Source organism: Sciurus carolinensis, chromosome 8 (genome assembly GCF_902686445.1).
Source record: "Sciurus carolinensis chromosome 8, mSciCar1.2, whole genome shotgun sequence".
Taxonomy (NCBI): Eukaryota; Metazoa; Chordata; class Mammalia; order Rodentia; family Sciuridae; genus Sciurus; species Sciurus carolinensis.
Genome location: NC_062220.1, coordinates 57,315,529 through 57,329,672, shown reverse-complemented (window position 1 = coordinate 57,329,672; position 14,144 = coordinate 57,315,529). Strand labels below are relative to the sequence as shown.

The 14,144-nt window shown below is 33.7% G+C and overlaps 1 protein-coding gene across 6 annotated transcripts in view; it reads right to left on the bottom strand.

Annotated features, from left to right (window-relative positions):
- The window catches only part of Sema3a (semaphorin 3A), a 459,630-nt gene that overhangs the window by 111,461 nt on the left and 334,025 nt on the right, over positions 1 to 14,144 (bottom strand). For all 6 annotated transcript variants that reach the window (XM_047562544.1, XM_047562545.1, XM_047562546.1 and 3 more), the window contains one exon: positions 11,465 to 11,584. In XM_047562544.1, coding sequence (XP_047418500.1) covers positions 11,465 to 11,584 — 120 coding nt within the window. The remainder of the gene's footprint in view (positions 1 to 11,464; positions 11,585 to 14,144) is intronic.

The window sequence follows — 14,144 nt, the reverse complement described above, 5'->3', positions numbered from 1 at the left end:
TTCCTAAGATTGCTTTCAGTGACCAGAGATGCACAATTGAATTAGAATGGCAGAATGGAAAATAAAAATAAAATAAAAATGGAAAGTAGTCATTATATATAGTTTGATTTCTGACAATTTGAAATGGTGTTATTTTCTGCCTGTAAATGTACAAATTTCAAAGCTATGCTCAGGTAGTAGTACCAACTTTTCTATCACTTATTTTGAAAGGATGTTAAATGACCACATATAACAGCAAAATATGTAAAGATAAAAATATTTGTGTTAAATGAAAGATAAAGGATGTATGGCACTCAATTTTGCAGACAATAATTAAAGGATCATCTCAATCTTTACATAAATATATTTCTCAAAATACATTTGTTCTACCTGGAATTTTTAAAGATTCATGAATAGAAATTTGAAATTGAATGAAATGTAGCTTTGTTTTCCAAACATGGTAATATTTCAACATCTTTTTTGGTAGAAATAGCTAGATAAGTTCATTTACATTGAGGACAATGGAATAATGAATGTGCCTATTATGTAATAATATAGATGCCATATGAAATTCAGTTTTTTCTGTTTTTAAAACAATCTAGAATTTATTGATTTATAGCAATTTTCCTAGCATATACTGTTGCAAAGATTTTTCTGTCATTGAAAAGGACATGATCAAAATATTAGGAGAAAAATAAATGCATTATTGTTAAACTTACTTGAACAAGTGTTGGAAAATCTTTTTTGTTTTGGTAATTTAAGGACTGTATATGTTAAGTATACTTTTATTAACACTGCAAATTCTAGTTTTTCCCTCTTTGGTAAAAAAAGAATTATAATTCATTTTATAAAGAATATTACCATTCTACCAAGTATCTGAGTGGAAGTTAAGGGTAGGTTAACTGGGTTTTGGTGATCTTTGGTTATCTTTTTATGGAAAGAATTAGTAGTAACAGATGGAGCTGTTTCTGTGGGCTATCCTAGCAGTTATTTTATTGAAACAATATTTACTTGTTATATTATTATCACAACATTTTAAAGGACACTGTTGTCACTGCCATCGAATTTCACCAAGTTGACAAGTACTGTCACATTTTCAGCACAAAGAATTAAATTCTACTTTCAGGAAGGTTCTTTATTATGCAAGTTGTGAACATTTAATTTAAAATTCAATGTTTTGAGATTGTTTAGACTTGAATATTGATAAACACATGGTACAACATAATCCCAGTGGAGTATAATATTGTTGTCATTAGAAAGGCCATATGTTATCATGATGATACAAACAGATTTACTAGCTTTGTAATGATAGGTAACTTCTTGAACCTCTCAGAAACTTTCATTTCTGCAAATGAAAAATTAAGAAAATGTTTAGATCACAGAGCTATGAGAAATGATAAAATGTTGAGAAAGTCATCAAATATGCCAATAGCCACTATTACTAATAAACATAATAACCACTATGATCAGAAGTAGTCACAGCAAAACTATGATAAAAAGTAGTCACAGTGAAGGAGCAATTGGACAGAATAAGGATAAATTATGAATATAATTTTCATAAGATATAACATAATTAATAGAAGCTTAAATGCATTACAAATAGCATAGCTTAGTGTTTCTTTTTCCCCAGGGGACGGACATACTAGGGGTTGAATAAAGGGGTACCGGACTACTGAACCATATCTCCAGCCCTATTTTGTATTTTATTTAGAGACAGGGTCTCACTGAGTTGCTTAGCACCACACTTTTGCTGAGGCTGGCTTTGAACTTGGGATCCTCCTGCCTCAGCCTCCTAAGCTGCTATGATTACAGGTGTGTGCACCACTGTGCCCAGCTAGCTTAGTGGTTTTTGACAGTAAAATCACTATTTGTAAACAGTGTATATTAAACTTCATTATTTTCTGTTTAGTGTTTCTTGTTTGGGAAAATATTTTTTTAAACAAAGTGCATTTGAATTGCTTTCTCATTTGATTTATACAAAATATCTTTCTCTGGATTTACAATTTTGGAGAAACTATCTTTTGTGACATAGTATAGGTGAGAAATTCACATAACTTTACACATAATAACTTTGTGTTTTATGTACAAAATAAATACTGCTTGTTTGTAGGCTCAGAAATGCAAATTGAATGTGTTTGAACCACAACCCACTACAATGTTGACCTAATTATCACAAAAGAATTGGAAGCCCATATTTTCCACTGGAAAGTTCAAACTGTTTTATTTGTTATAGTTCATTTAATAGTTATGAAATCTGAATGTAACTTTGATATCTAGTTGGTTTCCTTTTTTAAAAAATTAGCATTTTACTCTGTATCTTTCATTCAATCTAGAATATCATGGTGCCACTACCAAATTCAGCCACAGTCTCAAGTAGGGTGTACCTATATACTTATTTGTTTCTTCCCATAGTTACACCAGAAATATGTTTCAAAACTAATCATAGTAATAGTGGTAGTCTCTTGCTAAAAATTTACATAGCTCTTGACTAACTTCCTAAACTCAGCTTGTTCTCAAACTTTGAGGCCTCAGCTCTTTGCAAACCATCATACTGAACGCACACTGGATTATCTTCATTTGCTCATTGGACTTTGGTCTTTTCTTTGTCCAATTTTTGCTCCCACAGCCTGATGTGTCTTCCACATCCATCAATTCCTCATTAATTTTTTCTAAATCCAATTGAATGGGACAGCTTTACTTCCTCTCATCACCTCATTCACACTAGGTATGTAACTGGGCACAGTGGCACACACCTGTAATCCCATTGGCTCTGGAGGCTGAAGCATGAGGTTCAAGGCCAAACTTAGCAATTTAGTGAGACTCTAAGCAACTTAACGAGAGCCGGTTTCAAAATGAAAGATAAAAGAAGTAGGGATGTGACTCAGTGGCAAAAGCAACCCTGGGTTCAATTCCTAGTACCAAATAAATAAATAAATAAATAAAACTAGGTATGTGTTAAGTATATTTGAGATATAATACAGGAAAAATCCCTGACTGAATCTTCTAAATCAGAATTCATCATTTTATTTTTTCTTTCCTACTATAGGCTGTTAGTGCTGCCTTTGAAGTTGTAGGTTCTGGACTTCAATGTTAACTTTTGAATAAAATGATCACCTCATGTCCATTTCAGATGACCCTGGAAACATTAATCTTCTTATTAGTAAAATGAAATGCTTCATCATATTTTATGACAATTCAGTGAAATAATGCATTCAAAGCAGATACTATAGGATATACATTAATTACTCAATAAATATTACTTGTTGGAAGCACAATTCTTATGATTGCTGATGCTTGAACTTAGATTTTTATGTGCTATGTGAACTCTTTGAGGGCAGACATTTGCATTTGTTTTCCTCGCCATTAATCTTAGGATATTGCTTAGAAAAAAATGCCTGGATGTTGTTATTAAAGGCAATTTTATTGTTTTTGAATCATTTATTTGAATACAAATTACTTTCAAGATCACTTGGATATTGATTATAGCACTTGAGCATAATTGTAGCTTCAAATCTGAAGAAACCTAGATATAAATGTTATTTCCCAGTACTCTGTCAAATCTATTTAATAAATAAAACATCTATTCCAGTAGGTCTGCTTTGCTCATTATGTCCTTCCTTTTACCTCACTGCTATTCTCATTTCTACATGCTGATTTTCCTCCCCAGACTCTGCTATTTCTTCTTCCTCAGCTCTCCTGCTGTCCAAGCTGACTCACAGTGCAATGCTGAGATTTAATCTCACCTCTTCTTCAAGGTTACACTGATTAATCTTACTGTTCTTCCAAGGCATTCCATGATCTTTTTTTGTCCCTATATTCCTGTTGCATCTATAGTCAATGCAGTCAAATGCACCTTATTTACTTAGACAATGCTATATCTTTATGACCTGTTACAAGTACATGCATTTGCTTTCATGACAAGGTTATTATATCCACAAGGTTAAGTCCTTCCTATAAGAAGCATGAGGGCTTTCATGAGCTCTCATGAAGAAAAAGCAGGGGAGCAGAGCTATTTCAGGCAAAGTTATGACACATACTCAACTTTTCAATATTCTAGACAAATAGTGATTTCTTCCCTTTTCCCCTGGAAACAAGGGCCCTTTCCACATATTTGTATACTGGGGAATAGCAACTGAAAGCCTACAGTTTGGAACTTTTACCATAAAATTCTCTGAAAAATTATTACCATTTCAAAATCACTGCAACCATAGATATGGTTTTCTCTCCTCACCCTCTTGAAGTTCAAGTGTGCAATATGTTGGACTACACTTCAGTTATTTCTAACTGCTAAAGCTCATTAAGTTTTTGAGACAATGATGTTTAATATAGGGTAAATGCAAATAGTTAAAATTAGTTAATAATAGTTAAAATGACAAGCAAAAATATTGGATTTAAGCTTTAAGATATTACATTTCTTACACAAATGCTAAGGTAGACATGATGACCACCAATCATTCTGCACTGTAGCCTACCTTTACCTTCTTAGACCAGATTTTTCTATATAGCAGCCACTAGACACATGAGGCTATTGAGCTCTTGCAATTACTAATCTGAACTAAATTGAACTACAAGTAAATTATATATTCTGAATTTCAAAAACAGTACAAAGTAAAGGGTATTAACAGCACACTGAAAAGATATTTCAAATATATTAAATCAAGTGAAATACATTACTAAAATTAATTTAATCTGCTTATTTATTAGAAAAATAAAAATTATCTCTTGCATTATATTACTATTAGATAGAAGTGTTCCAGAAAACCCTAATTTACAGTATAGAGGAAGCAACATAAAGTGAAGATCCTTCAAATAAGGGTGCTAGTCCAAGCCCTAGCACTAATAAAATATGTGACTTTGTGTTAGTGAAGTCAACTCATATGACTTAAAGATGCTAGCATAGGGTAAGAGTGTCTTTGTGTGACTATTAGGGTTAGCTTCTCTATTTGTCTATCCTGAAAGAGTTTATTAACGTATTTCTATAAATTGGGGTAGGATAATGCTTCCATCACTAAATATATGTTCTATTTAAATTTACAAACCCCCTGGTTAACTGGCTCTAGCTTTGGAAGACAATGATTGATGTATTGTAAGTGGATGAGACATTTCTAGAGAAAGAGCAGTGTTAAAATCATGCAAACCACATGTGCCCAGTCTGAAGCAGCTGAGAGCCATGAGGACCCATGGACCAGAGGCTATTAAACTAGGGCAAGGACAGTGTCCTCCATTAGGAACATAAGGAAGGAGTTTACACTATCTTAAAAACCACAGCAAAGTGACTTCCTGGTGTGTTGTCAGGGTAACCTTACTTTGTGTATTTTCTTACAGAAAATTTGTAGAACTACAAAGCTAAGTTATGCTCTTCTTGCTTAAAATTAAGTACCAACAAAATTAGAAAACAATGCAATTAAAATTAGCAATACTAACGCCATGTGACGATATTGCTATGTATCCTGAAAAGTAAACATATATTTGCAATGTCAACATGGTCCTTGTGCAAAAAAACTAGTCAGAGGGACTGTCACCTCTACCCTAATCTGTGACCTGGGATAATTTAATTCTCTCACTTTTTTCTCTCTTTCAACTACAGAAAAATCTCCTTCATAAGTTACACTCTGACCTTATTTTGTCCTTTTCATGGTGGAAGATATTATTTGCATATTAAGTCACCCTTTGTTTTTCATTAGCCCAAGAAAATTAAAGGCATATTGCTGGCATTCACATGATCAGAAGTCTCAAGCAAATGAAGGTACTAAAATTTTAAGATTTATCATGATTATGAGGTAGTCTTTCTTTTAATAAGTGATTGATAATGTCATTGTTGCATCAGTATAAATTTAAGAAAACTTTAATTTTCTCCAGATACTTTTTCTGGCAATTAGTGAACCATAGAGCTAAAATATAAAACAAAATATTCTACAAGTTAAGAATTGAATGCTAACATTTCTATTTTTAACTGCCACTGTTCTTAGACATAAAAACTTGTGAAATACTGGGAGAAAAGTTCTCTACAATTAAACCAAATAAGTGATGGAGAGCGAAAGAATGTTAATCTCTTAACTATTATGCTTAGGTAACAGATATTCCAATTAGTCAAGGTAAATGCTAAATAATTTGAAATTTTTTAAATAACAGGGTGAGGGATACTGGTTTGGAGTTTAAAATCTCCTGCTTTTTGACTTTATTAATGAATTTATTTTTACCACGTTTGAATTCCTTTTTAAAATCTAGCCTTATTTCTAATCATAATTTAAGCCCCCTTACTTCTTGACAACTTGTTTTATTAATTTTAATAAATATTCTTATTGATAATATCCAGAGGTCAGCATTCTAATAGTTCATGGGAAGAAAATTGTTGAGCTACATTCTCTTAGAATTTATGAACTGTGGAGCTTTGTCTCAAATACAGACTGCAGGTCATTTAAAAATATAATTTGAAATACAAATGATAGCATTGTTTACTATGCATTGAAACTTATGCAGGTCAATCTCCAAACATTATTCAAGTATTTAAAAGATTAGAAAAGAAAACCTAGACACCACAGCAAAATTAACTTTCATTGTATTTGGCCACTAGTGCAAATGAGGTATGCCTTGCCTCTGGTGGAGATGATGAGTAGCTGAGAAGGAATTTCCCAGGAGTCCTGACATTTCTCATCCAAGTTAGCTTTCTACAAAGTAAATATAGCCTGACACATTGGCACATGCCTGTAAACCCAGAGGCTTGCAAGGCTGAGGCAGGAGGATCTCGAGTTCAAAGTGAGCCTCAGGAAAAGTGAGGTACTAAGCAACTCACTAAGACCCTGTCTCTAAATCAAATACAAAATAGAGTTGGGGATGTGACTCAGAGGTCCAGTGTCCCTGAGATCAATCCCTAGTATCCCCCCACAACAACAATGACAACCAAACAAAGTAAATAGAGATACCAATGTATGACCTAAGACAGTTATAAAGTTTCCCCAAAGCAATTTGTCATTATTTTATGAATGAATCTGAATTTTTCAATGTTAGTATCTCTTCTTGAAATAAATTTCTGCTCTACTCAACTGAATAACATAATAAATTGAGAAAGGCAATTTATCCAGAAGGGGTCAGACTATGTGCATCGATTAGTTGACAGAGCACTCCCTACTATTTAAACAGCATGATGGCCTAAGGAATTGTTGCTAAGAGCATTTGATTCAAAGTTTTGCATAAGAACAAATACCTATTTTTGGTATAAAAGGAAACCAGACATACTATTTCAGTTTATATATAGATATATTGGTTGTCATTGTAGAAATGACCTTAGAGATAGCCATTAAGCCTCATTGCATTTCTTAATGTCCCTTTGGTTCTATCATAAATTGAGATCATGACATTATGAGAGTATTTATAGAGTTAATACTTTCCAGCTCTCATCTGGGTCCATCTTTCTTTAGATTTCCTGCCAGTACATAGAAGAGGCCCATTTGGAATTTGAGAAAACATCCAGAGACTTCTTCGGAAAGCTATACTCTTCTTAAATTCATGTTTTTTTTATTAACAGATGTAAATTTGAAGGGAAATACCATATACTATAAGCCTTTGGGGAATAGTCTGCCTCTTAAGGATGACTTACAATTTTCATTTGAATGGCATAGATGCTGAGAGCTTCAACTCAAAACTCATCTGTGCTCTAGTTCTGAATTATTCCTTCCGTGAACTCTGTATGCATTTTATGATAAACACACACATGTGTACGAAGTATGTGACCTCATTGACAGTTATCTGTAATGTCAAGTGCTATTGGCAGATACCCAAGAATTGATTGACACATATCTTACAGAACTGGAGTTAATTAATATGTCTACCAACTCCCAAATGTACCACAGGAAACAGAAAATCTGTTTAATACAGCAATCAATGACATACTGCGTGTGGTCAAAAGGCATTTACTATACAAGGCAAATTTTGGAATACACTTTAAGAGTGTACCTATTGCTATTAAACTGCTAGAAAGAGTAAAAGAGAACTATTTTCATAACTGGAAGACTAAACTTGGAGGTATTTTGTAATTGTTTATCATTATTAAAACACAGATATTAATTTTCTCCTATAAGACCCAAAGCTATTAAATGATATCTGAAATCTTGATTTGTTTCAAAATGATATCTTCCCTTTTGTGGCATTCTTCCATTCAGAATGTTAAGTCCATAGTGTTATTTTCTAACAAAGAGGTTTCAAGTAGCTTGGTTGCTCAGTGTAAGACAGTGTTATTTTAAAGGAAGAATATTGCAAAGAAAAAGTTGAATGTTAAAATGTTAATGAAAGTCTTGATAAAAGCAAAACAAAAATGTCTTTTTCTCCTATGATACAATTGTTTGAATTATATAAAGAATGGACCAAAATTTTAAAAGGAAATCATATTTCATTATTTCATATGGCATGGGGCAGATATCAGCAGAGTACACATACCATTTTAAAATTAGAATGTAGAAGAAAGGCAAGTTCTTTTTTCTGAAAAATCCCTTTTGTAAATAAAAGTTGGGATATTCAAACTTCATGAGCATTTATGAACTCTCTTCCAACAATCCCAGCTTTGCTCCTGATGGCTATTTTATTTCTTACTTTTGCAAGCCTTCCATTACTGTCATTCTTTTTCTAAGTGTAATATATACATTGTATCTTTTTCTCAACTTCAAAAACAGCATAACTGTTTAAAGTCAAGGGTAGTATTTTAAGTACTTGTGTAGATCAATTTAAAGCAGATTGTCTCATAAGGCAGCTTAAAAGCAATGAAAATTGAATTTGATGTAGTCTAGACAAGCTATCTTGATAATATCTTTTCCAGAATTTCCTAGATTGCCTGTCTAGACTGCTCCAAATTCCCCAGGTAATTGCATAATCATCTTCCTACTGACCTCCTAAGCAGTCTGGAACAGTATTTCCCATTTTATAGGTTTCATGCAAATCAAAATCACTGTGCTTCTGAAGCGGGATCTTTCTCAAAAGTTCTCAGTTTTAGAGTTTTGGGAAAATACTTGAACTCCAATCTCCCACCTCAGAGGAACTCAGATGTAGGCTTTATTTACTCATTGTTTTCAGTGGAGGAGAGGTCAGGCAAATGGTCTGTACCTCTTCATTTACCCACTAGCCCACCCATAAGGCATCAATGGGCAGTCAAGGAATTGAAAAGGAAATATGCTGTTAATGCCATTAAATAGCAACTTAAGAAAAACAAACATTATGGGAAAAGTGATAAAAATGCTGGTACATTGTATAAGATTTTATTGTAAATGATCATTGAGACTGTGTAAGCCTCAAATTTTAAAGAGGGGGAAATTAAAACAAGTGCAGAATCACCCAGCAATAAGAAGAGCATGGTGCCATAAATTACAACCTAAGAAAGTGAGGGACATTTAAGAGGTAAAATGACAATTATTAGCAAGAAAAACAGCAATAGCTTTCAGCCTGAGATGCAGATTTGTATTTTCTAATATTCACGGCCCCTTTTCCACAGCCACTACCTACTGAACAATGTTTAACTTTCACAACTGTGGAGGCCATTTTGAATGATGGCTTTAGATGAAAAACATAAATGCAAAGAAAGGAAACATCTTGCAGCAGATCAAGCAGTTAGTACTGAATTCAGGATGCACAAAAGGCCTGCAGTCTGAGGCCAGAGGACATGCTTTCAACAATGAGGGGATTAGAAGCCTTGAGTTTTCTCTAACAGAAAAAGTCAATGAGTCACACCCTGCTAGGAGGGTCAGAAGACAGTTAGTGGCCATAAGTCCACTCCTCACTTAAAATACAAGGACACTAAGGATCAAAAAAGGCTTTCTTTAATTTAATCTTGTATATCATGAGCCAGAGTTTTGAAGAGATTAAATGATATCTTCAGTGTTTCATAGCTAGTAAGTCAGAAAGCAAGAACTGAAGCCTGATGTGACAGCAGAATCCAAGTCTTTTCCAATACTCTGTGCAAGAAACTTAGAATCCCTGATTCCATTGCCAATTAGGCACTTCACAATTCCTGACAGGTGTTCAAAAAAAAAAAAAAAAAAAAAAGAAAGAAAGAAAAGAAAAAAAGAAAATGTAATTTAATGCAAAGGGAGTTCTATAGAGCTATTGTCACAATACAGAAAAGTGGGACAATCACCTTGGGCCCAAATTTTAGGACACCTGAATGATTACTATAGGAAATAGCTTAGAAGGCAGCAAAGAGAGTGATTTAATCAGAAGGTGTAAAAAAAATTAAGTGTATTAAGTCTCCAGGGCCATGTTCCTGAACCTATTGCTAATTTCATCAACATGAAACAAGCAGGTTAAATAGAACTTCCTTTCCTTAAAAATTACTTTTTATTTAAAATTCTTAGATCTGTCAGCAAGGGCATGAAGAAGTGGGGAAAGATGCAGTGGAAAATAGACTGATTGAGGGCCATGGCCTACACTGGTGAGTACCTGGGAAAGTGTCTTATTCTTCCCAGACTCACTGGGAAAATACAAATACTCAATTGTGGTTAGCCCAGAAAACACAGTCTGAAGTCTTATACATTAAAAAAATAATAATAACAATAAAAACTAACAATTTCTAATTTTTTGGAAGAGAGGAGCACATTCATATTCACTTGAAGACACCTTAAGATAATTTAGAGAGGAGGTTCAGTGTTTCAGTTAAAATGAAATGTAAACTAGACCTCAGGTTTAGGATTCCAGAAATATTCTGTGAACAATTCTTTATTGGTTGAGTTTTTCTGAATTCCAGTTTGGAAGAAAATTCTTTCAAAAACGATTATCTCACCACATGAACACTTTTGTTCTTCTTAAGAATTAGTGCCAAAAATTATTACAAGGTTTATAATTGAGGGTCATTAACAGGTTCAAGTCACAAAAATGCTTTCCACATTAGGGATGTTTGGTCAATTTTGACTTTTACTTATATTTACCTATGCTTTCCTCAATAAATTTTTCCAAACATCTTTTAGAAGCAGTGGGCAGAGAAACTTTCTTTTCTTTTTCATACCAAAATAATAAACAAAAATATAAAAACAAAATTTAGTTGAGCAAGAAAGAATACTAGTGTGAATAATTGGGGCCAAATATGAAATCAGACCATTGTGCACATGTATGGCATCCTTTCTTAATCCCTGAACAGAAGAAAACAACTGGGTGGCAGACACTTCTGGCTGATGATGGAAATGGAAGGGAAAGTTGGCATATACAAAGGAAGGAGAAAGCAGTGCATATTCAACCTGCTGACATCTGCCGCACATGCAAGATGGATTGAACTCTGTAATCCAGGGCAAAAACAAATGCTTTCTTTCTTCCTTCCTCTAGAGTTATTGTTGAGTGATGGTCTCATTCTTTTTGTATTCACAGATTAAAATTAATAACAGCATCTGAATTTGAAGTAGGTACCACTGAATAGTGAACCAGAAGCTAATTAAGCTGAAGAAATTAGTGATGAAGCATTTAAATAGGAAAGGGTCACAGACTAACACCATTTTGTAAAAGCCAGTTTTACCTCAGGATGATGTCCAATTTCAATATAGGTGCAAATTGGATGAAAAGCCCCTGTTCCACAGGCATACAAGTGAGTCTGATTATAAGCCTTAAGGACCTTGATGAAATTAGCACATTCTTTCTGCAAGACAAAAGGAAAACCAGTGAGTTCTAGCAGTCGGCATGCCTGAGGTATTCTCCAGAGTGCTAGGCATGCTAGAACAAATTTTTTTCTGCATTCATTTCACAAACCTTTTTAGGGATTACTTATTATTCGATTGTTTTGCTCATATTATTACATGCATTGAAAATACAGAATTTCTTTCTTTTTGTGGGGACGATTGTGGTCTTCCATAACTCTTTCATTAAAACTATTTATAATTTATTTATACTAAAGTGGAATGGTAACCAGTAATCACAGGTAACTTTTCCAAAGCAAGAATAGCAAATTATTTAAATAATAGATTACATAAATACAGTGATGGTAAAAATTTCCTTGCAAAAATTAACTTTGAGTTTGATTTTAGAAAAAAAAAAGAAGATAAAATGTCTTATTAAATATGGAGTATAAACATCACTACAAACACCATTTAAAAATTTCCCAAAAGAGTATTCATATGTTAAATAATAAAAGCTACATTGAAAAAAGTTTCTTTTTATTGATCATTTCCATGGTTTGGATATAAGGTATACCCCCAAACCCCAAACTGAATATTCAGAGATGAATGATTAGAATATGAGTGCTGTAACCTGATCAGTCCATCCTAGTTTGAATGAACTAACTGGGTGGTAACTGCAGCAGATGGAGTGTGGCTAGAGGAGGTGGGACACTGAAGACCTTGCAGCTCCCCCACCTCCATCCTACTTCCTGGCCACATGAACTGAGCAGCTTCCCTCTGCTGCACCCTTCAGCCAGAATGCTCCACCTCACCTCTGGTCCAGAGCAGTGGAACTGGAGAGGATGGACTGAACCTTTGAAATTGTGAGCCAAAATAAATATTTCTTGCCGTAAGTTGTTCTTGTCAGATATTTTTGTCACAGTGATGAAAAGTTGACTAACGCAATTGGAAACTTTCTTAGTTTTGCCTATAAACATTTGAAATTAAGAAGCAAATCTGTGACTATAAATGCAGATAATGATTCCAAGCAGATGACAGTATAAACAAGGCTGGTGAGCATAATAAAGCACTGGATTTGTCCTTGCATTTCTAAATATATCTTACTTCCAAAGTCATTCTATATGACCCATGACTTTTCAAGTACAAGCTCAGAGGGCTTTTGAACTTAGTTGAGATTTATAAGAGAGGTGTTATAATAATTTGAGTACATTTTCATGTGCTATTTGTATTCTGTATTTGCAGGTGATGATTAGTCTTAATTCCTTTGGCCCCACAAAATAAGGAGCAGACAGCCAAACTTGAGCACAATAATGAACATATAAATTTAGGGAATTGTAGTCCATTGCTGACTTTTCAATCATGAGATGATGGCCTTTGAATAGATTCCTAGAGGTGAATTGCAGATTTAAAGTAAAATATCAGAAGTCCAAGCCATGACTCCTTGTATTTTCTTAACATTGATGAGAAGTTTGGGGTTAACTAAAATAAACATACAGCTTCTTCCACTGTTTTTTAAATAGATTGCTGAATCTTCCTTTTGTTTGGTAATGCATTATAACATACAACATTATGTTCTGAAATCAGCTGATTTTGCAAGTTGTTCTGTAACAGGAAAAATTCCCTAGCTTAAAGGATTTCAGTATCTCCTTTATTCACTTTGAACAGGGTACTTCCTAGGTAAAACTGTGAAACAAATAAAACCTAACTTCTGCTACTCTTGGCAACAAATTCTTCATTCTGTAATGTTTTTTCCTCCTTCCCCAAAAAGGACAGGGCATGAATGCTTGGGCAGAGGAAAGAGCTTTTGGAAGGGAAAGATCTGATAAACTCATTTACAAATGAGGCTTTCATGAGTCTTACCCAAAGGATGTATTTGTACTCTAAAATATTCAGTCATTTGCAAAGAAGCCATTTTCAGGCAGATTTTAATTTGGAATGTGTAGGTGGCCACACATTCTGCTCTTACATATAGACAATCATCCTTTACTGTGGGCTCAATATTACAGTATTTAAGATGATAAATAATGAGTTCCAGCACCATATGTTGAAACCAAGATATTGACTGTGTAGATGTTGGTAAGCAAATGGAACTTCTAATAAATAATAGTGGCAGGCCCAGATGGATGTCTTGTTCTTTTTAGAAAAAACAAAAACAAACAAACAAAAAACCCCCAGGACTTCAGTTTTACTACTATACCTGTAAACATATGGATGCAATTTTATTCACGAACCCAAATAATCAGTTTTCATCAGTAACCCCTAAGTGCCTCCTACAAATTTAAAAATAAATCTAAGTTCTTTATAATAAAAAGAGGAAAAGCTTTTTGAACAAATACTAGTGAACATAAGGGAAGACTTGTGCCACCTTTGCTACTGTTAAAAATGGGAATGTCATAGATTTTGTGGGCTTTTTCTTTCTTATAGATGAAATAGCTAATTAGCAATTTATTAGTGACTAAGATTGTCTTTCCAAGGAAACTAGCAGATTATAATTAAAGCAAAAAAACTCTCCCAGTTCTTGAAAGTCTTAGAATTGGACCACACTGAATATCAAAATTCCAGTTTGTTCTCTATTAACTGCTG